Raw genomic sequence first — 22,738 nt, forward strand, 5'->3', positions numbered from 1 at the left:
TGCGCTTTCTATACTCAATGATATAGTGGCCTGGCTTCTTGCAATAATGGCATTTTCCTTTCTTGGCTTGCATGCCCCCTTGTTTCTTATTACCATGTGAAGTCCCAGAGTTTCGTGCAGCATTCTTTGCTTGGCTGCCCTTGCCCTTTTGTCTTGCCATAAAAGCGTGTATTTCTTTAAGAAAGAGATGTGGGTCTCATTCTTACCAACAAAAAACATCTGCTCCAAAGTCAACCAGGCTTCTCGTGAAGAAGCTGCAGACCAAATGTAAGGCATGATAGACCTCTAAACTACCAATGTAATCAGCGACAAAGCCTATGCATCCCGTGTATCCCATGCCTTTTGAGTTGTTGATGGTTGGGGTAGTGGTTGAAGTGGAGCAGGCTGAATAGGTTGAGTTGCCCATTGTCCACGTCCTCCTAGACGAGGAGTAGCAAGAGCCACAACTTTGGGCCTAACTTCTTCTCCGCTTACATAGTCCAAAGATTCTTCGTAATCAGCACATTCTTCATCATGAAGGACCAAAGTAAGTAGTTGTTACCATCCAACCTGTCCTCCTTAGATACATAGGTAAATACATCACCTCCTTGATTTACCATGATAATCAATGCCAAAAAGAGCAAAAGAGCAATGTCCAAGCTCGACCAACCTGGAAATCTCAAAATTTCCAGAAATTACAGCAAATAGGTTGCTGCAATTAGTAAATTGAAGTTCACTCTGCCAAAATTGTCTGTTATGCACATGCAATCCAAGGTGCATTTAATGCTCAACAACACTTTAGAAGCAAAAAGCCCAAAATTTCTTGCCACAAAATGCTTAAAAACAGTCTATCTTAGACTGAAATTGCTTTGCATGTACCAATGTCTTCATAAAAACCAAAAGCCCCAAAATTCTTGACTGATTTGCTAAGAAATTTTTGCATCAATCGTGTCCCAGACATGTATTCAGATTGCTGTGCCTACCCAGGCAGAAACCTTTGTTCCAAAGATTAATTAGGAAAAATATATATATTTACTTTGACAAATTGTACCTGGTGGTAGCGAGAGCTGATTGGAATCGAAAGCAATCACAATGTTGCTGGTCGAGCTGGAGGTGGCACTGGTCAAGCTGGAGGCGTTGCAGTTCTGGTGGCTGGCCACAAGTGCAGGTGGAGCTGCAGTTGTGTGCAACAAGCGCAGCGCTGGCGAACTACATACAGACTAGGGGCGGCATAGGCAGGCGGAGCAGCGAGCGCTAGGGGCAGATTGAAGGCAGACTGCAGTGGGGCGCCAGTACAAGGTGCAAGCAGCGCATCAAGAGCACAAACAGGCAGGTGGGCAGCTGCTTAGGCTAGCGCAACACTGGGCTGAGGCAGCTGCTCTGGTTGATTGGACAACATTGGACTAGCACAGAAGAGAGTTGACTGCTTTGATACCAAATGTGAGAAGGTGCAGAGGATCGAAGCTAAGCTTAGAGTGCAATAGACAGTGTGGAGAGTGAAGCACAACACCCAATACAATAGACAGAAAGTGTAAGATGAAAGTACAAGGTACAACCCTTAAACCTTAGATGCAACACTATAAGTGTCCGTAAATGTGTAACATAGGCACATAAAATAAAGAGAATAAATTTGGGGGAAAAAACCTCTCATACGGAGAGTAAAAAGTGTCCCAGTGTCCTACTAATCGCCAACACTCCTTTGCAAGCGTAGGCGTGAGTGAAACCCAACAGTTGAACGTGTTTCAAACTATGAAGTGCTCAAGGGGAGTTATATGATGGACTAGATAAGTATAAGTGTAAGTCAAGTGCATTTGCGCGTCTTGTTGCAAAGGATGAAAAGAGGATGCACGAAGGTGTGAAGTGGTGGGAAACTTTTGGAGTAGAGACACCAAATTTACAACACTTTGCACTTAGGATATTGTCGCAAGGCACTTGTGCTCCACCATGTGAGAGAAATTGAAGCACTTTTTCTCTCATTCATATGAAGAAAAGAAACAAGATTAAGCCAAAAAATATAGTGAAGCTTGTTTCTATACACACCAATTTGCTTCTCATAAGCTACTTTAAAGAAAGAGGATTTGAGAAGATAGAAGTGACCTTGGAAACGCTAAACAAAGAAAAGGATGATGAAAGGTTGCTTGCTTTGCAAGAAATGAGAGAGGAAGATGATGTGAATTTAGCCCGTGTGACAATGGGTGCATCAAGTGTGGGTACCTCTAGTATGCCACAAGATGAGGTGAAGGATGGGGATGAGGACAAGGATGAGGGTGAGAGTGAGGAGGATGAGGATGAGGATGCTAGAGATGAAAATGACTCATTCTCATAAGCTACTTGAAAGAAAGAGGATTTGAGAAGATAGAAGCGACCTTGGAAATGCTAAACAAGGAAAAGGATGATGAAAGGTTGCTTGCTTTGCAAGAAATGAGAGATGAAGATGATGAGAATTTAGCTCCTGTGACAATGGGTGCATCAAGTGTTGGTACCTCTAGTATGCCACAAGATAAGGGGAAGGATGAGGATGAGGACAAGGATGAGGATAAGGGTGAGAGTGAGGAGGATGAGGATGAGACCTTGGAAACGCTAAACAAGGAAAAGGATGATGAAAGGTTGCTTGCTTTCCAAGAAATGAGAGAGGAAGATGATGAGAATTTAGCTCCTATGACAATGGGTGCATCAAGTGTCGGTACCTCTAGTATGCCACACAATGAGGTGAAGGACAAGGATGAGGATGCTAGAGATGAAAATGACTCATGAGTCAACTTGAGTAGCGCATGCCACAACAAGTCTACGATTCCGTGCTTGAATTGTGTAATATAAGCACATAAAATAAAGGTAGGGGGGAAAAACCTCTCATAAGGAGAGTAAAAAGTGCCCTTGTGTCCTATTGAGGATCACTAATACTCCTCTGTGAGCGTAGGCGTGAGTCAAACCCAACAGGTGAGGCTTGCATTGATAAGATCCTAGTAGCTCATAAAGGAGGACTTCTCTAGCCCATGTCCTACTAGGACACTTGCCTAAGGGTAGTGCCATAAGTGCCTTCTCCAACTCCTCAGTAAAAACTAGGTATTTGCCCATCCTATCTGTAACCACGCTCCTAGTTCTCTATCATATCATCTCTCTGTCCCTTTCTTAATTGGGGGTTTGGTCGTGGATCCAAGCAAGGTTGTGTCCTATTGTGTAGCCACTTGTCTCACCTTTGAAGGGCCCTATGCAATGGATTGATTAGCTCTCTCGAGTCTTCGTGCACCTGATCTTGAGTATTATGATCCATTGATGCAAGGAAATTCTCTATTAACCTTGCCTCCAAACTTGCTCCAAAAGGAAGCTCTCACATGAAACACACACTCTAACCAAGTGAGAGGTCTTCTTCACTAGCAATTTAGCACCATGCAGTATTCAAGCATCCTTCTCAAGGATGATTTGGTTCTTGGCATTCTACGGTTTCTTCAGTTTCTTTGTCGACGATGTAGTTCCATGCTGACTCTTGTATTTTAGATTTGTAGTAATTAATACAATTACCCTTTATGAGGTGTATTTGCATCTCCAAAAACTAGAGTGGCTTGTGAGACAAAATGAGTACATCTAACCATGTCATCTCAACCCAAGAACAACAATAAAAATGAAAAATGAAAAACAGCTGAATATGCTTATGCTTATAATCATAAGGACTACAAGTGTGGGCTATCATCATGTACAAAATGGTCTCTCAATGAACCTTCCACGAACTTGTGGTATCCCACCTTGATGAATAGGACTATGTAGAAACACTATACTTCGCTCATGGCAAAAATGTCTATCATGGGGTGGTCCAAGATCACGAGCCTCTTGCGAAGAGGTTCTCATCTTTGATGGTGAGTGATGATGGCTCAAATTTTTTGAATGTAGGGAAGTCGGGCACAATGATAGAGCGGTGGGTGTTATCTTGTATGAAGTGTGGTTGCTTAGTCTACTACGACCCCTCTTGACTCATGGATGGTATGGCAGTGCTACTATAGTGGTAGTGTCTAGTATGCTAGCTCTAGAGCGAGTGCTCAAGAAATCTATAAGAATCCTCAATGGCTTTGCCTTTGTCTTTGTCTTACCTCTCAAAAGTTTCTCTTCGTGTGTTTGAAGCTCTAATAAGAATAGTCCTAGGCATCTGTGATCCTCGTACTCCATCACCCTACAAAGCGGTCCAAACCCCTCTTGGAAACAACAATGAAATCTCCCTCTAATCTCATAATATACAATAAGTCTATAGATAAAGTGCTCCTCAGACTCCATGGACCTCTTGGTGGCATAACTAGCAAATGGGTGCATCCTCATACGTCTTTGTACATAGTCGATTTCGAACCTAAGCTAGTGTGATGATGTGCATTTGTCCAATAGCTCTATGTATCCCATAGTAGAGATGGAGATCCATGTAGGCTGGCCTAACAATGAATCCCTCTTTCAAAATTGTGTAAGAAATGATGTTGATTCTATGCCATTTTCGTGCCAAAGGGTTGTACAATCTGTACAATCTTCACAATATCTGACTTGATAACTTGATTCCACACTCAAGTAAGATCTAAGTATGGACCATCCAAGTTGTACTAAAATGGTGGAAGCGCATCTATTTATAATCCATGTCCTAAACCATGACTGCATCTTTACATACCAACAATGTTTCTCTCCACTCTCTGCTAATCATGGATATCTATAACTCAAAAGCTCCCATATGCTCTTTAACCAAGTCATTGATTGAAATGATGCCCAAGCCAATATCAGTAGTGGCCTCTCAATACTCTTCCAATTCTTTTTGCAAAGTCCTAGGCCCCATATTTGGTATACATGTAACGAGGCTAGGTTAGCTAATATATCAAACATCTGCAGCTTTGTCCAAGGTTTCTAGAATTGAGCATATCCGCATTTTCCCTTGAGTGCTCCAAGTGTTGCACAGGGTTGTCTCCGTACGTAGTACACGTAGTACGGACTGATCCGTACGGTACGATCCGTACGGTACGGTACGTATCCGTACGATTTAGTACGAAAAAATGGGCACTTTTTTGCCACTCTACTTTAAGTCTACAACTTTCTTTTTTTCTTTCTCTCTTTCTTCTTTCTTCTTTTTTTTCTTCTTTCTTTCTTATTTCTCCCCCAAGCCTCTCTCTCTCTCTCTCTCTTTTTTTCGTAAAAGGTAATTGTATTAATTACGAAAAAAATACAAGATTACTTGATTACAAGATACATGACGACAATCCAAGCCATCATGTGAAGAGGTGCTAAGTACTACAAGTTACAATGTCATGGCAAGGATGCGGAGGAAATTGCCATATGCCAAGGACGGAAGTCCTCCGTAGAGAGCAAATCAGAACGATGGAGAAGAGCTAACTGCCAATACAAGAGGCCCTTAAGCCTCACAATATGCCGCTGAACATTATGGGCGGAGTCAAACAGAAAAGCATTCCGAATGGTCCAGTTATGCCAACAGCCCCAGTATCGGAGAAAGTGATACATGAGCTTCATGTGTGGCTGTGCGGGAGTAGGGTATTTGGGCTGGCCCAAAACCCAATCAAAGGGGCGCAGTGTGATACCAACCACCCCTCGCCAAACGGCCGACAAAAATAACCAGACTTTCTTAGCGACGGGGCAGGAAATAAATCGGTGGCGGGCGGATTCCATAGTAGTGGTGCAAAAGAAACAGGTGCCATTGGAGATTCGTCGCTTGGAAAGAGCCGAAGCAAGCGGAAGATCCCCAATCATCACTCTCCAAAGAAAGACTTTGTATTTAAAGGGTGTCTTGTTGACCCAGCCCTCCATCACAGTTGCCCTCCACCATGACCGGGATTTACGCAATCCCCATAAAGCATTCGCTTTAGTAACTAGCCATTGATTATCTTTAATCAGAAGATGATACACTTGGTTAGCAGAAGCTTTGCTCAAATGCAGTCGGCCTTGTAGGTCCCAATTCTGCCAGGGATGATCCGAAGCAAGAGCAGGAAAGGGTTGTCCACTCTGAAGCACCGTCAAAAGCTGTTCCCATAAAGGCCTATATCCACGAGGGATCCTGAAAAGCCTCCTAGCAGTACGGAACGATATAAGCACATTGCGACTGGCAAGGGTGGCATCCGCAACTGAAGACAAGCCCAAACGTGCCATCCGGTTGAATTGTGGTCTAAGCTTATGTTTACCTTCCCACGAAAGTAAACGCGAGACTGCGAGTAATTCCAATTGAAAAGAGTTAGTAGCCAAGCGATCCTCCGTTGGGTGCCACTGAGCCTTTTGAAGGACGTCTTTCCAGGAACACACCAAATGAGTAAGCAGCGATGAAGAAGAACTGGAAAACCTCGAATCAGCATTAAGAACGTGCCACCAAGAACTCCGGAGTTGGGTATTGCCATGCCGAAGCCCATGGCCCTCGAGGAAATAACGGGCGATAGCGACCCACTGATGATGATCATCCGAGCACATGGCGCGGAAAAGGGACCAACGAAGTGCCTGCATGTGAGTTTGGGTATCTAAAATAGCTCCGCCACCCATGCGTTTGGGGGTGCACGCATGCGACCACGAGATCCAGGAAATACCTGCATGCAATGAGTCCTTCTTCCATAGCATGAAGCGAATAGACTGAGTGAGAGCATTCAGAGTCGTAGGAGTCCAGGGCAACAATGGCAAGAAATATGTGAGCATTGGCAACATAATTATCTGGGCTACTTTGAGGCGAACATGAAAGGGCCAGGCCTGAAACTTCCAATACATAAACTTGGCCACCATTTTCTGAGAAATCCACTGCAAAAGCTGCTTTGGGGGAACATCAACACCCAAAGGGTATCCAAGATGCCTGACAATGGAACCTCGAGGAACAACCAGACCCTGCCAGTCCAAGGACTGCAAATCCGACTCCGTGCAGCTTAGAATGGCTGATTTGAGCGCATTGATACGAAGGCCTGACGCCTGACCAAAGAGACCCCAAACATCCAATGCTTTTCGAAGGTTATCCTTGTCCGCACGCAAAATCATAAAAGTATCATCCGCCAGGGATTGGCTAATGAAGTGTTGTCTTGTAGGAAGCGACAGTCCGGCCAACTGGGAAGAGGCGGCCATATGTGATAACATGGAAAGAACTGGATGTGTCGCAAGGGCAAAGAATAAAGGGCTCAAAAGGCACCCCTGTCTGACAGAACGGGCAAGGACAAATGGCTCAGTAACACCTCCGTTCAGCATGACTCGCGAAGACGCCGTAGCACTAATGGTGTAGATCAGACGAGACATCCGAGCACCAAAGCCCATAGCAGACATAAGGTCAGCAACGAAAGACCAGTCCAGATAGTCAAAAGCCTTTTCCAGGTCCAGTTGAATCAGTACTACCTCCTGATTAGAATGCCGGGCATAATCAATGGCCAATTGGGCATTCAAAACATTGTGTAGAATATTTCGGCCCTTAATGAAACCATACTGGAGAGGGTGCACAAGGGCAGGGAGATGCTTATGGAGCTGATTCGCCATTACTTTGGAGAAGATTTTGTACATTGAACCCATCAAAGAAATTGGGCGCCACTGTGTCAACTTAGATGGCGAAGGAACTTTCGGAAGCAGTTTAATAAGTCCGTTTCCATGAGGGAGGCATGATCCCCGTTTCCCACACCTGCTGAAACAAAGCCTGCAATGGTTTGGCCAGTTGAGTAGCGAAAGCTTCAAAGAACTCATTGGTGAGACCATCCCAACCCGGACTTTTATCTTTGGGCAAGTGTAACAAGACATCCATAACCTCTGCTTCACCAATATCTGACTCCAGAGTAGCTTGCATGTCCTGCGGAAGCTGATTGCGGACCAGGTCATAAAAAACCGAACGGGCTTGAGTAATTTGGGCTGAAGGTGGAGAAGCCGAACCGAGAAGGTCACGGAAATAATTCCTGCACATATACACAATAGTCTGTGGATCCAGGATAAGGCGGCCTTGTGCATCCTCGAGTCTGGTCATATTCTCTCGAGCAGGAGAGGCATGGAGAGCTCGAAAGAACTTATGGGTCTGACATGCACTATCTTGCAAAGTCTCTGTCAGATGTTGCAATTTGGCCTGCTGATACGATTTTAACTGGAATTCTTTAATAAGATCGGCCATCCGCATGGCCAGTGCAAGCAGAAATGCATCATCCGGAGTGTCCACCAGCAGGGAGCGAACCAAAACCAGCAGGTCCTCCGCTGCCTGTCGACGGCGCTGACAAAGAGAGGCATGATAGATCCCATATTGCCGAGCAACCTGCTGCACATTAGAGAGCAATCTTTCAAATGACGCAGTGCACTGAGAGGAAAAGTCCGAGAAGAATCTGTCAAGCAATTGCTGCATATAGCCCTGAAAAATTGTATGCTTTAAGTAGGACGAGTTGAAACGCAAAGGGAGTCTCTCCAGAAATTGCTTGAAGGGGCAATGGGTTGTGCAAGCAACTCGAACTGCAGAGGGAAATGGTCCGACAAGACATATTGCTGCAACACTTTTATTTCGAGCATCTCAGGCAGAAAATCATCATTCTGCATGATATATATACGGTCCAACCGCGACCATGTTGTGGTATACTGGGCCGAATGGAAAGTAAAGCCTGGAGAAGACGGGTGTAGTCAGGACCAAAGATCTTGCTTAAGAACAGCAAGAGCCAACTCTTGCCACATACGACTTTCCGGTGCATCCATGACCGAGTGCTCCGATGTAGACTGGGAAGAATCAACACACATATTGAAATCCCCCATGAAGAAGCCCCGTCTGCCAAGTGACAAGGAAGTCTGCAAAGTTTGCCAAAGCTCCCGGCGAGATAACGAATCATTCGGAGCATAAAGGCCAAGTAACCATAGGATTTCCCCTTCGAATAAGATTTCAACCACCAAAAAGCGGCCATGAACATCATTTTTAATAAGAACAGGCTGATATTTGGCATGTACAATCATGATCACACCCGAATAATGCATGGCCTGTGTTCCTGCATAGAACAAACGAAAGCCATGGCAATCCACAACTTTACCGGCGTCACCGTGACTCTTGTGCTCAACAGCGCACAGGACATTCCACGATTCTCATACAATGCAGTCCACATGGCATGTTGCTTGTGGCGAGAACAAATTCCTCGCACATTCCACGTGGCTATTTTCATGTGTATACAAAACACAATCAGGTACGAGGCACAGCTTGCCTCGATTTGACTTTGTCGGTGAGAATGTCCAGGACTCCCTCATCCAAAAAATCCGCCAACACCGCAAAAGAGTTCTGAGGACCAGATTTGGAAGTAGACGGCATATCTGCTTGCTTGGGGTTGGAACGTGGGTAACGACGGTCCCACGGAGTAATGACGTTGCCTCTGGTATCAAAAGCCAGCTGTGCAGGTGGACCCTTTAGACGATCCGAATACATTTTCCTGGCGGGCTGATGACGGGGAGCTGAGGAAACCATAGCAGGAGCAGAGCGCTCGGAAGACATCATTTCCTTCCTGCGCATATATGTTCGCATGGAATCTTGTGAGGTAGTAGGCACAGTACTCTCCATGCCAGCACCAATCCTGTTGCCTTTTATGGCACGTACTTCAACCCAATCAGTGGCACGGGAATCCAGACCCGAAACCTGTTGTTTACCTTTGGCCAGAACTTGGGGCGGGTGGATAGTATCCAGCGACGGAGCATCACACACCATATCTTCCATGGGCGGAGCAACATGACCCGCATCTGAAACGTGTTGTTGCTCTGGGCATTCAGCCATAAAGTGCCCCAACTGTCCACAGGAAAAGCAATGGCCTGCAAAATTGCCCCATTTCAAACGAAAGTGTAACGGATGCATGCCAGAGCAATTGAGGCGTAACCAAGCAGGCCGTTTCCTTGCAGTATCCCATAACATGCACAAGCGGTTGCGATTCACAGCCCTGAGACTGGGAGGGACCAGAACCGTGCCCACAGCGGCCATAGCATCCTTCAATAGCGGCCAATAAACAGCCGGACAATTTTCCACTTCTACCCACACAGGGCATTCACGTTGCAGGAGGCGCTGGAAATCTGCTATCGGGCGCCATGGAACCACATGAACCAACCGACGATCAAAAAACAAAGGCAGTTTAGACAGGAGAGCAGCACGGTGCGTCTCTGTTTTCAAGAGGACCTCAAAAAAACCTCGGGATCCAACAAAAATCTCTTCAACACATTCCCCTTGTAGCAGACTCTGCAGCCATTGGCGAATACGGGAAAGCAGCGGGATGCGACCAGTGAAGAAGAGTATCACCGCGCGATCATAAAAGACCGAAAAGGAGCGTAGGACAGTTTTTGGGTCGACGGTAGCTTCCAGAACATCGTCTGGAGCAGAGTCAGAGAAGGCTTCCTGATTATGTTGAACATATTCACCAAGCAGAGCAAATTCCAACAGATGCTCCTAGTCCACCTCCTGAAAGTCCACAGAATCCGAAGCAACCTGCGCATAGGAACGATCCTGAGTAACACCTATCTCTTCCGGGGTATGCTTGGTACGTTTACCCGCATGCTGGATCTCTCTCTCTTTCTCTCTCTCTCTCTCTCTCTCTCTCTCTCTCTCAAGTTTCTCACACCCTCTTTTTCTCTCAAGCCTCTCCTCTCTCTCTCTCTCTCTCTCTCTCTCTCTCTCTCTCTCTCTCTCTCTCGTTGCACTAGTACCACGTACGAAAGGTTTGATACTATACCATACTTTAGGTACCGTACCTTATGTATTAGTACCGTAAGGTACCAACTTAATGGATGCATCTTTCCCATTCGAACTGCACTTTGGGACGAGCTAAATGCTCCTTATATTAATATGATTCTCCCATGAGATTAGGTTATTTGAGATTCAAACAATTTCTCTCAAGCCCGCACTTCTCTTATTTGTATGATCATGCATATATGATGTATCCACCCCCATCTATGTAGTTATAAGTTGTAGGTAGCAATAGCGCGTGTTACGCATTCCGCATTAGGTTTTGGCATGTTACCCTCAAGTACTCATCTTATATACTCTAATAGCATTGCTATTTAGACTTGAAATATCTATTCTATTATCTTTTGTCTAAAATAATCAAGTTATTTTTTTTGTCGTACTAATATCGTACCGTACCTTATAAAATCTTAAGGTACCATTTAGTACCGTATTTTATCGTACTGTACCTTTCGTACCTGACAACTATGGTGCTGCATGCCCTCTATCAAACCTAGCAAAACTGTTGCATCTCTCTCACTGAAAATGTAGGTCCCGTAAATGTGACGCAAATATATACCTAGGATTTAGCATACTCAACCATATCCCCTCCAAGTGTAAACTAATGCCTCACTTGGGTCATCCAAGCTTGTGTGGTATTGAACACCGTCAGGTTGGTCTTGCTAAGGTTTCCTGTCAATCCTCTACCCATGCAAAATGCATGCAATGCATCCATGTGTCTATAAGCCCTCAAGAGAGTCCCAATTAATACCGCATCATTTGTGTGCAAGATGGATATCAATATGCCAGCAAACTTCGCACCTGGTCCCCCTAATCTATCCACATAATCTGAGAGCTCATCGACATAAACACGAAGTAGAGTAGGTGAAGGGGGGTACCCTTGCTTCACCCCCATGGTATTGATTGGAAAGCCTTCCTGGAGCATAAATCCTTCCCATCACTAACTCATCCAAGGCATAACCCCCCACTGTAGATCCTCTGCAGTGCCAATGCCCTATAGTCACTGCATGAGCTTGGCACAGGGCATAGTGTTGAATGCTGTGCAGAAATCCACTAAGCCATTCCATATGTTGTCTTTGAGTGTGCTTGGTTGCCTAGAAGGCGCTTTCTAAATATTTTAATTCATTAATTCAAACTTCTTCACCAAAAAAAAAAAGAGTTGTTTTCTACCTGTCTTTAATTTTATCCCAAAAAATTAGCATGTTCATGCCTGGTTTGTGTGTCTTATTTGACTTACATGCCTATTTTCTCTATTTCAGATTCAAATCCTAAGAGAAAGAGTAAGCGATGGAGAGCAGCTATAGAGTAAGTTGCACTGTTCCTTTTTCCTTTGTTAGTCTGTTCATTTCAACACGTTTTTTGTAGTGTTTCCAGACAGTGAAGTAGCTGTGCTGCTTTGCATTATCTGATGATATATTCAGCAATCGCCTTCATTGTCATGGTCAATGTACAATATTACTCCTAATGGATGTAGTTGTGCTGCTTTACATTATCTATTGATATATTAAGCAAACATCTTCATTGTCTTGGTTAATGTACAGCATTACTCCTAATGGGAAAGCTAGAGATCTTGATCAATCTATGATGCCCCTAAAACCTTCACTTTAACTTAAGTAGCACTTTCTTGGGTGTGTCTCATTTCTCACATCTTTTTATGAGCTCATCAAGCAGATATGCTCAAAAAGCTTGAGACAACTGTTACTTGTATAGGGTTGGTCTCACTCAAGAGATTCAATGATTATCTACAGCTTCAACAAAACAATCTCATTCTCACTTCACAATTTCTACTGGGGTGGCCTTTTTGTATCTGGTCCTTGGATTGATTAGAATGCCCAATGTCTCTTAACTCCCTTAAAGGCATTCAAACAATTAAAAGGAAATTGGGAGCATGGTGCTTCCAAGCCAGCCAGTCTTCAGGATAGGAACCTCATCCAAGAAATGTGGAGGGGAGGATGCTCACTGGTGGGCTCTGATGGCAGTGTAACTAGTTTTTGAGTCTCTTTTGTCTTTAGGAAGGACTTTGGATCCTCACTTCTCGGTTTGTACAGTGGTATCACTTGTATCTGGATTCATGCAATAGTCCGAAAGCCAAATAGGTTACAAAGCCCATTAAAGGTGCACAAAAGTGAAAAAGCAATGGAGACAGTAGTACTTCCAAGCTAGGTAGTCTAGAGCTTAGTAACTCATTGACCAAAAGAGGTACTTTGGTAGGCTATTATGGCAGTATATTTTCTGCTGACAGAAGGAAACTGCCTTCTCAATGGTTCATCATTCTCACTCCATCTTTTCCATTGAGCTATGGGGAATTATTTAAAATTGAATCAAGGGAAGCATGAAGCGAGAGAGGTAGGGTTGAGGAACATTAGAGGATAGTGTTAAGCCAGGTGACTTAGCACCAAGCAGTTCCCTTTTCTCCCTCCTTTCATCAGAAAAGAATGATTCTATATCCTCAGCTTTTATAAAAGCAATGGGATCACAGGGGTCAAACAAAGGTGCAGTAGAATGGTTTCCATATCTGAATTTGGGAAGCAAGATATCTTCGCTTGTGACTCGACATACACACATTTTCTAACATTATATTTGAAAATATTCGGTCAACTGGCAAACATTGTGGATTCTGATTTGCAGGTACCGAATTCAACAAAAGTCACTTATAAAGAAGGCGATGAGGGCCCTTGATATATATGTAAACAGATTGTTGTTTTAGTGTTCGAAGTATGAAGCCAAACCAGGTTTTTCTTCGGTGCTGTAAGGCAAGCACTTCTACATTTGTTGCTGAGTTTCTCTCTTTTTATCTTGTATGCGGAGACATAAGGCATAAGGACACTGTTCATTATTGTCGTAAGATAAATCCTTCAAATACATCCTTTCTGGACTAATATTGCAGTTCTTGCAAACTGGCAGGCATAATTACCACAAAGCAGATCCAAGATGTACAAGCCAAGGGAGAAAAAGGACTTGCAAGAAGAGAATTTCTACTGTTCACAAGGACAAATGGTCTCTCTACAGCAAAGTAGAATCAATGCGTCTGCTGGCTTGCACTGGAGCAACATTAACTCTGGTGACCATGATAGTGAAGGAAGATCCAAAGTTTGGATAGTGTGGAAGTGACAGACAAAAACCTCAGATAACCCTGTTTGTATGAGAGGATCCAACATCTGGAAAGGTCAGAGACTGCAATCGGAGCACAGAGCAGGGTGTATGCAGTGCTGAGAAGAGGGCAGATAAATCTGGACTCTGCGGTTCCTGAAGCATACGTGCAGTTCCAGCTGCAGTTCTGACAGGCAACCCATGTTCACAGGAATGGTTCTGGCTTGCACAAGAGTATCTGGAATGCTTGTCAAAAGTATGCACTCCTCAAAAGTATGAATCTATATCTACTATCAATCTCAGGTTGGTGTGAAGTGTGCAGTTAGTCAATAATACTTCGGACGCCATGAGAATATCTTGAGTGAACCATCAAATAATCATTTGCAGTGTCGAGAACGTACCCCTGATAGGAACCCATTTTTCGCAACTCATGTATTAGTGTGAGGCATGTCCTCTCAGCTCGCCTGGTATCCAATAGAATAGGGAAATTGTTGTTCGATGATCCTGCTAATGTCTGCGTGGCTTAATGTGAGAGATTGAAAGGGTGGTATTTTTTCCATGCTATCGACATGAAGCATTTTCCTCACTCGCAAGTTATTTTGAGAACTAGAGCTACTCGTACATCTGTTTAGATAGTTCCCACAATTTGTGTATGAAAGCTCATCTAATAAGAGCAGCTACTAAAATCCGTGCAGCCCTTAGCTTTGATGATCTCATGTGTAACCAAATCCTTACATCTAGCCATCTTTGAAATAATGATACCAAGGATCTCTTTATCACTAATCTTCATCCAACATATATGTAGTGGACCGAGCAAGGCTAGTCATCCATACTTGTTTTCCATATGATGATGTGGATATAAAGAATGTATCAAATAGCCATGACTTAGTGTAGGCCTCTTGAAATTGCAGTTGTGAGCACCTCTCCAGACCACTTAAGGTTGTGTACCCCCATGTCAATCTAGTATTTGATGCATCTCATAGAGAGTAGGTTCCATAATAAGACTTGTAGATATATATGACTCGAAATGCTTTTATCTCCCACTATCTATAAGTAAACATCGGTGTTGATTTTTGGGAGGATAATGTGGTATTGGACACCAAAGGCTTGGCTTTACCAAGGTTCACTCAAATACCTATGTATTGTACATACAAACATAGTGGATTCAAATGTCTCTTTGGAGAGTAAGTTATCAACACAATGTAATCTACATACTAGAGGGATATATAAATACTTGCTTATTAAGCTCCTCTATCCCCTCCTTGGGAGATATGAGAGATCTCGTTAATATTTAGTCCAAATAGGGGCAAAGAAAGAAGGCATTGTTGGTCCATCCCAATGGTATGGAATGAATAAGTGTTGGTAGACCCTCCAATGTTTGCACTTTGCAAATCACCCTCTTAGATATGCTAGAATCTCCCACGTGAGCTCCTTAGATTTTTCCATGTAATATAACTTGTATATCAAGCTAGTTGTCAAAATTATAAAAAATCCTTGAAGTAATAGTAAATGTGTTTCCCTTGGACTCTTTCCCTCCTTAATACTTTGAGTGTATGGATATGATCCAATCTTGAGAAGCCTTTTCTAAGCCCCATATCTCCGTGTGCTTTGAGACATATTGGCTCTCCCATTGGCCCAACACATTGTAAACAATGGAAGCATTTAATTTGGCAATGTGTGGCCAATCATGATAGTTCTATGATAAGTAGGTTATGAAGGATTGTCTCACTTGAAAATACATGCCATTAGGGACATTTTTTAGGCCAAACTAGCTATGAGAGAATTTGATTCGTTTCTTGATTGCATCATAAGTAGATAAAGGTAGGAGAAAAAGGAAACCTTATTAATTTCTCATTTTTCTTTAATTGTAGGCTCCCACCATTATAAATTAATGATATCTCTCTCTTTTCTTTCCTTTCATGTTTAATGGTCCCATTCCTGCTAAAATTAACTAGGACCTCCAAATAAACTTCCCATTCTCTTGAAATTTTTGTTTAACAATGTTGAAGATCTAAAAATTATTATAACCTCTAAAGCAACTATTTTTGAAATTTTAACCACATTTCATATTTGCACTTGACTTTTTTAATACCTTTACTTCAATACATTCTATATGTTCACCATTTCTCTTTCTCATAGTTATTTGTGCTATTGGAAGAAGCCTAGAGTATCATTTCTACTAGAAGAAGTAAGAAATTTATGAAGATATCTCTTGGAATACCAAGAGCAATGCTATACTTTGTATTTGCATTTGCAAGGGTTTTATAAGTCTTTTTTATTCCTACATGCATTTCTCTTTGTTATCTTTCTCAACATTTGTCTCTTTTTATATATTTGTATACACCATAGGAAGAAGATTGGTGTGTTGATTGGATTGTAAGATGCAAGAAAATCATCAAGGTAGTCGAAATGCTAAGAGCACAACTTTTATTTGTGTTTGTACTTTCAATAGTTTAAGAAGTCATTAATAAATATATACTTGATTGTTGCAAGTTTAATTCACACAAACACACACACACACACACTCTCTCTCTCTCTCTCTCTCTCTCTCTCTCTCTCTCTCTCTCTCTCTCTCTCTCTCTCTCTCTCTCTCTCTCTCTCTCTCTCTCTCTCTCTCTCTCTCTCTCTCTCTCTCTCTCCAAAAGTTTAATAATAAGAAAAATAAGGTAATGTATCAAGTGCTACATGGAGACAATGGCCAAAAGTTTTCTCCAAATTTGATATAGTATTAAACCTTAATGCAATTTGGGGATGTTGAAAAGAATTGTGTAATTGTACAACCAATGTGGGTAGTGATCTAATATCAAACAATTACGAGAAGATTTAGATGGAATTTGATAACTTCATATTACTCTTGAGGCAAAGTAGGAATACTGTGAGCTATTATTAAGACTTCAAGTAGGAACACTATGAGCTATTATTAAGACTTCAAGAAGGCAAAGTAGGAACACTGTGAGCTATTATTAAGACTTCAAGAAGGCAAAAACAAAAGTCCAACAAAGATATCAAGAAAATGTTGAAAAAACAAAGACATCACATCACATTTTATTAGTAAGTATATTATCTTTTTACTTGAGTTCATAAGTTTACATTTGCACATAGCCACAACTTTCATTTTTCTATGCATAACATTATACTAAAACATTGAACATACTTCATATTACTCGAGGCAAAGTAGGAACAATGTGAGCCATTCTTAAGACTTCAAGAATAATGCGAGAAAAAGTCTAATAGAAATCTTGGAAAAAGTTGGAAAAACAAAGACATCACATTTTATTAGTAAGTATATTATCTTTCCACTTGAGTTCATGAGTTTACATTTGCACATAGCCACAAAATTATTTTTCTTATGCATTACATTTTACTAAGGCATTAAACATACTTTGTTGACAATTATGAACCATTGTCAATATGAAATACACATAGCATGGAGAAGTCCCACTATTAAGTAAGAACATTTTACTTCTGAACCACAAGGCATGGTAGTAGGGTAACAAAAGCAAAATCTCATTATTAGATGTTCAAACTAACAACTTCAACATATAAGATCACCAAATAATCTAGATGTTCAAACTAACGATGTCTTCATGTAAGATCACTAGACAATCCACAAGAAATTTGAAAAAAATAGATCCAATTGTTATTTGATGTGAAGTTTCTCATTAGTATATGTGAGTTTTTATATTCCATGTGATTTTAATCATATTACTTTATAGAGAAACCAATCAAAAAACCTTCTCTATTTGAGTATGATGATTTTGTACAATACATGTGATTTTATTTTCATTACTTTGTTGAGAACTCAATCAAATATCCTTTTGCTTTTGTTGCCTTTTACTTACCCATCTTTATTTTTTCCTTCAAGAAAGAGTGCATTCCTTTTGTTATGCATGAGATATTTGTCTCTTGTAGCTTTTTTCTTAGGATTACCAACCAAGGCATAGCACTATAGCACAAGAAAATCCTATTCTTGAACCTTTTAATCTTGGAGCTGAGCCGAAAATCCTAACTACAATATACTTTTTGATAAGTATATCCCTATTTTAAGGTATATGGGAAAAGCTTAACTTATCTAGACAAAGGTCTAAGAACACATAGTTGTAAGGTTGGCTCATATGAGTACTTTGTATGATAAATCTTCAAAATTTATGGATTAGCCTTGGGCAAGTAGCTAGCAAGTATAGAAATCAACCCAAACGTAGCCTTTGTACCTTCAAATTTTGTGGATTGACCTTGTGAAAGCAATTAGCAAGTACAAAAACCAACCCAAATGTAGCCTCTGTACCATAAGAACTACATAGATAACCATTATTTGTCATAAATCAATACATGTAAAACAAGTGAACACTCAAGCAAGTAATTGGCATGGATTATCTAGATATAAAAAGATTGCTAAAACAAAAATATCATAGTAGAGCTCACAAATTTAGGGTTCTAAGCTTTGCCACCCTTTCTTTCTATGGAAGATTGATGGAATCCACCTCTGTTACCTCTATAATAGCACTTTTGTCCACCTTTCCCATCTACTAAATCTCAAGCCTTTTTTGCATATCTATAAACTCCTATTGAGTAGAAACCTTGTCCAAGTACTCTTTAGCTTTCTATAGGCAAAGGCCAAGAGCTCCAATGGCATCCAAAAAAATCAATGGCATTGCTTTTCAAGAGGGAGAATTATTTGTTGGATTTAGACACAATTTTCTTTTTCTTTAGAGAATTTATTTTAACAAAATAAATACATTCCCAAGTAATAATTTAGGAGGGATGATCTGCAAGATTAAAGGATTGAAGACCCTCTAGGATGTATTTTTTCTCCTCTTCCATCATATTTTCCTCTTTAAAGTTTTCTATGTCAAGTTTCCTTGAAACAGACTCCTCATCTTCAATGAGCATGGCCTCCTCTATATCCATGTCAACCTCCTCAACACCTTGAATTCCATTAAAAGTGGCTTCCAATTGGTGGATTTTGGGTATGTTGGCTCTTCTTGGTAGGCCAAGAAGCATAGAAATCAAGCATACAAACCCAAAATACAATTCATAAAGCTCATAGTTAGGTTTATGCAATGGACATTGCAATGTTGTTTTGCAAACTTCAAGAAGCTATTAGAGCCCTTTCTTCACAAGGTTCCTTTAATTTACTGTTTTCACTCCATGAAATAGGTAGTGAATATAATTCTTGGACTGTATAACCAGGTTTTCTATCTCCACTATCTCCTTGAAGCTTCAAAGTTGTCTTAGAAGTATAGCATAATGGACAATATGACTTATTTTTGGTTGAATGTTGCATTGAACATTTTCCTATCATTGCTAAATAAGAACTTTGTCTAGATTTGTAAAGGAAGGAAAACAACTTCCATTACATTGATAAGTTCTTCTCCAATACAAATGTCCTCAATAAGATCCCAGGTTTCTTTCTTCTTCTTTGGCTCTATTTGCGTCAATTGCTATCTAATCTCCAACATCTTGATCTTCTAAGGATTCTATATCAACAATATATTTGGTATTCTCTTTCTTCTTCTCTGACCTGTGTTTCCAATAGAATGACAAAAACAATTCTAGAATTAGGCAAACAAACAAAAGTGGAATATGGCCCAAACCTTATGGCACACTGGAACAATTGCCTTTTAACAAGCCATACGGTCTAGGTGTAAAATGTCTCCCATCCTACCAAACATGTCATGTCCATGTCTAGTGTTTTATCGCAATCTATATCCCAATGGAATAGCACTCTATAATCTTAAAACAATATACCTTACCTTGGAACCATAATGAACATCCTTAACCCTTACTTAACACCAAAGTCTATGCTAATTGTGTTTTTGGCAATAGGCCATTATTCTTGTTCAAATACCCACTTTGTACTAGAGGTAAAAATACCTTGAGAGCTTTAGAAATAACTTAGAACGGAAACGCTAGCAGAACTTTGCAAGGTTAACCTTGGCACAACCATAAAGGCTTGTATGGAGACCATAGAACTTGATGTTTGCTTATAAACCACTTCAACCACACAAAATATAGAGCCTTGATAGTAAAATGAGGGAACACCTTTAGGACATACGAGTCTCTCCCTTGGGTGAACCTAAGCTGACCCAACTAACTCTGACTTGCCCTTGAGAGGAACATGATTGACTACTCCTACAAAGGTAATGATAGAACCATGTTTTTTTGAGAGGATACCATTATCTTTGTGTGAATAGGACCAACATGAATAGGACCAGATTTTTGTTCTTGAATAGGACCAACTTGAAAGCTTTGAATCCCAACCACCTTTCTCAAAGAGCTATTGAGGTTGTTATAGCATGCACACATCAAGCATTGAAAACTAAAGTTATAGTTGTTGGAGTTCACCCAAATATACCTCAACACTTCCCCTTGTGCATTGGGAGTGAAATATCTTCCATAGGATGTCAATGTATCAATTTTTGTTGGAAGGAAACCATTAGCCCTATTTGTCTAGTCATTTAGGTACTAGTTTTATTCATTGATCTCTTTCTGCCAATCTTTATTACTCGTGGCTATACAAAATTGGATCCAATTTAGTCCCCATCCATATAAGTGATTAGACACATATATGCATTACAATTCAGGTCAAACTTAATACTTGTTACTCTACCAAAATATTTTTCATATAAAAAGTTTTGAACGTGAGATCTTCTACTACACCTACATCAAATAAGACATTCATTACCAATTAGAATTACTTGCTAGAGTCTATCATTCTCTCAAAGGATCCAATATAAATATAGTTCTAGATGTATTGGATTAAGCTACTAAAATTTGCAAAAAATTTTATAATTAGAGTCAACCTAGGGCACCCTTACTTTTACTTAAACTCAACTCTGTACGAAGATGTGAAAGTCCATCTCAAGTTGTTGAAATGGCTTGAAGAACTAAAACTAGTTCGATGTTTCTTATTTGAAGGGTAGAGGGTTAATGATATTGTGACAATTAATGGGGAGCCAATAACCCTACATCGTTAGGTGTATGAATAAGTAATGGGCATCCACCATTTTATAAAATTACTTCTACATTGGACTCTTCTACATTGTCAAATGGTGGATGCCCATAGGAGGTAAGGCATGCTTGATTCGGTCATATTTAACGACTCTTTGTCAAATTGTGGATGTCGTACCTCTTGTGGAAACCACACCTCATGCATGTAAAGGATGCATCTTGGGTAAAATGCATAGGTTTACTTTCAAAAATGATGGTAATGTGCATGTTGTCTGAAAGTTGCAACTAATACACTCTAATATATGTGGTCCCATGAGGACATGAGCACTTGGGGATCATCTCTATTTTGTTACTTTTATGGAATGAAAGCAAAATTTGATGTATTCATGCACTTGCTTGAGGCAAAAACTAGTTTAAAAGTGTAGACACTTCACACGAATAGAGGGGAGGATTATATATCTCATGCTTTTGAGACATTACCGCTTGAAACAAGCATCACACATCATGCCACTGTGAGAATGACCCCTTAGCAGAATGGCGCTGCTAAAAGAAAGAATTCGACTATCAATGGAGATGACTAGATGTATGGTTAAGAGTAAAGGGATGCCACAAAAATTTTGGTTGGATGATCTTAAGTAGTGTGCTTATCATGTCTTGAATCGTGCACCAACAAAGGCACTAAAGACTCACACCTTTTGAGGCTTGGCATGGAAAGAAACCCAAGGTTGACTACTTTCTGGTGCTTAGATGCAAAGTCCATGCACATATATTTTACTATGGAATTATTAATAATACCTTGTCACACTGACATAGGTATAAAAGGGGTGAGACGTGTAAATTTTACACATCTTTGGAACAATAGACCTCACCTTCTTGTTCATAGTTTCTATGGATTCTCTCTCTTCTTTCCTAACATTCTAGTATTTCTCTCTCCTCTGCTCTTCTTTCTCTCACATCTTGATTCTCTCCTTAACAAGTGGTATCAAAGCAGGCTTTTGATTTATTTGATTTTCTCATTTCAAACATATTTTCTCCAATTTTCCACCATTAAATCTTTAGAGTAGTACAGGAGCCACATGGCAGGTACTTACAGGTGTTCTACTTGAAGCAGAGACTAATCTTGGAGCTCTAATAAAGATCTTGGAGAGATTGGCCAACCCGTGGCTAAAATGCCAAGTCGTGCATCTATTACAAGCTATTTTGAAGGTAGCTTGGTAAAATAGGTATTAACCAGACTTAGAAGAAGAATAAACTGTGGTTACTTTTCAAAGAGAGCGTTCTCTTTCCCCTTTCTTGAAGCTTTCCTATAGGTTTCAAAGAGTTTTCAGTAAATAATTCACTCTACCTCTCAAACCTTTATCTCTAAAGGCTATTCAACACTTGCATAAGCTTACTTTCTTCATTCCAAGTAGGGGCACAACCTATCAGAGAGGTTTCAATTGTCTATATTACTCTAGGAATAGCCCAAAAAAAAACAATGCAAATTTAGGGAGCTTGGTTGATCATTTGTTGATATTCTTCTTCTTTTGCATCAATTTTGCACACCAAGGCTTCATTAGGCAACAAAAACCTCCTCTTCTGAGTATTCTTTGTAGTCTGTGTGGCATATTTCTTGCTCTCATGAAACCTAACAATGTAGTCCATGGGCAGTCATGAAAACTTCACTCCAAGCTTCAACTTCTCTAAAATTTCTTGAAGATGCTTTACCATTTTAGCCTTGGGATTCATTCTAGTAAAGATTTCTTAAAGAAATTATAAGGATTTAGCAAAGCAACCTCAAGAGCTTCCATGGTGTCAAGATTTGGGGGAAACTAGTCTAATGCTTTAATCTTAAGCTTCTAAAGTTTCATGATTGCTTCTAAGCCCCGCTAAACCTAGGTGGTGGTGTCTTCTTGAGAAGAAACTTCTTCTCTTGGATTTCCTTTTATGTTTCATCAATTTGCACTAGTTGGTGATTCTGATTACCACACAAGCTGAATGTTAGATTTGATTTTCCAAGAGTTAAACTACCTACTCTCTCTTAGTCAACTTTAGAAAATAAGGTAATCCTTATTTATCAAA

General features: G+C 40.7%; 1 protein-coding gene across 3 annotated transcripts in view; it reads left to right on the top strand.

Annotated features, from left to right (window-relative positions):
* PTAC14 (plastid transcriptionally active 14) overlaps window positions 1-14,999 on the top strand; it is a 163,738-nt gene extending 148,739 nt beyond the window's left edge. The window contains exons 13-15 of one of the 3 annotated variants that reach the window (XM_087700341.1): window positions 11,896-11,941; window positions 13,265-13,389; window positions 13,541-14,999. In XM_087700341.1, the coding sequence (XP_087556467.1) occupies window positions 11,896-11,941; window positions 13,265-13,343 (125 nt within the window). In that variant the 3' untranslated portion in view covers window positions 13,344-13,389; window positions 13,541-14,999. The remainder of the gene's footprint in view (window positions 1-11,895; window positions 11,942-13,264; window positions 13,390-13,540) is intronic. The other 2 variants (XM_087700338.1, XM_087700339.1) reach the window with 2 other exon arrangements.
* The last annotated feature ends 7,739 nt before the right edge of the window (window positions 15,000-22,738 follow it).

The sequence above is a fragment of the Lygodium microphyllum genome, chromosome 19 (assembly GCF_053477565.2).
Source record: "Lygodium microphyllum isolate KBCC chromosome 19, Lygodium_microphyllum_v1.1.10, whole genome shotgun sequence".
Taxonomy (NCBI): Eukaryota; Viridiplantae; Streptophyta; class Polypodiopsida; order Schizaeales; family Lygodiaceae; genus Lygodium; species Lygodium microphyllum.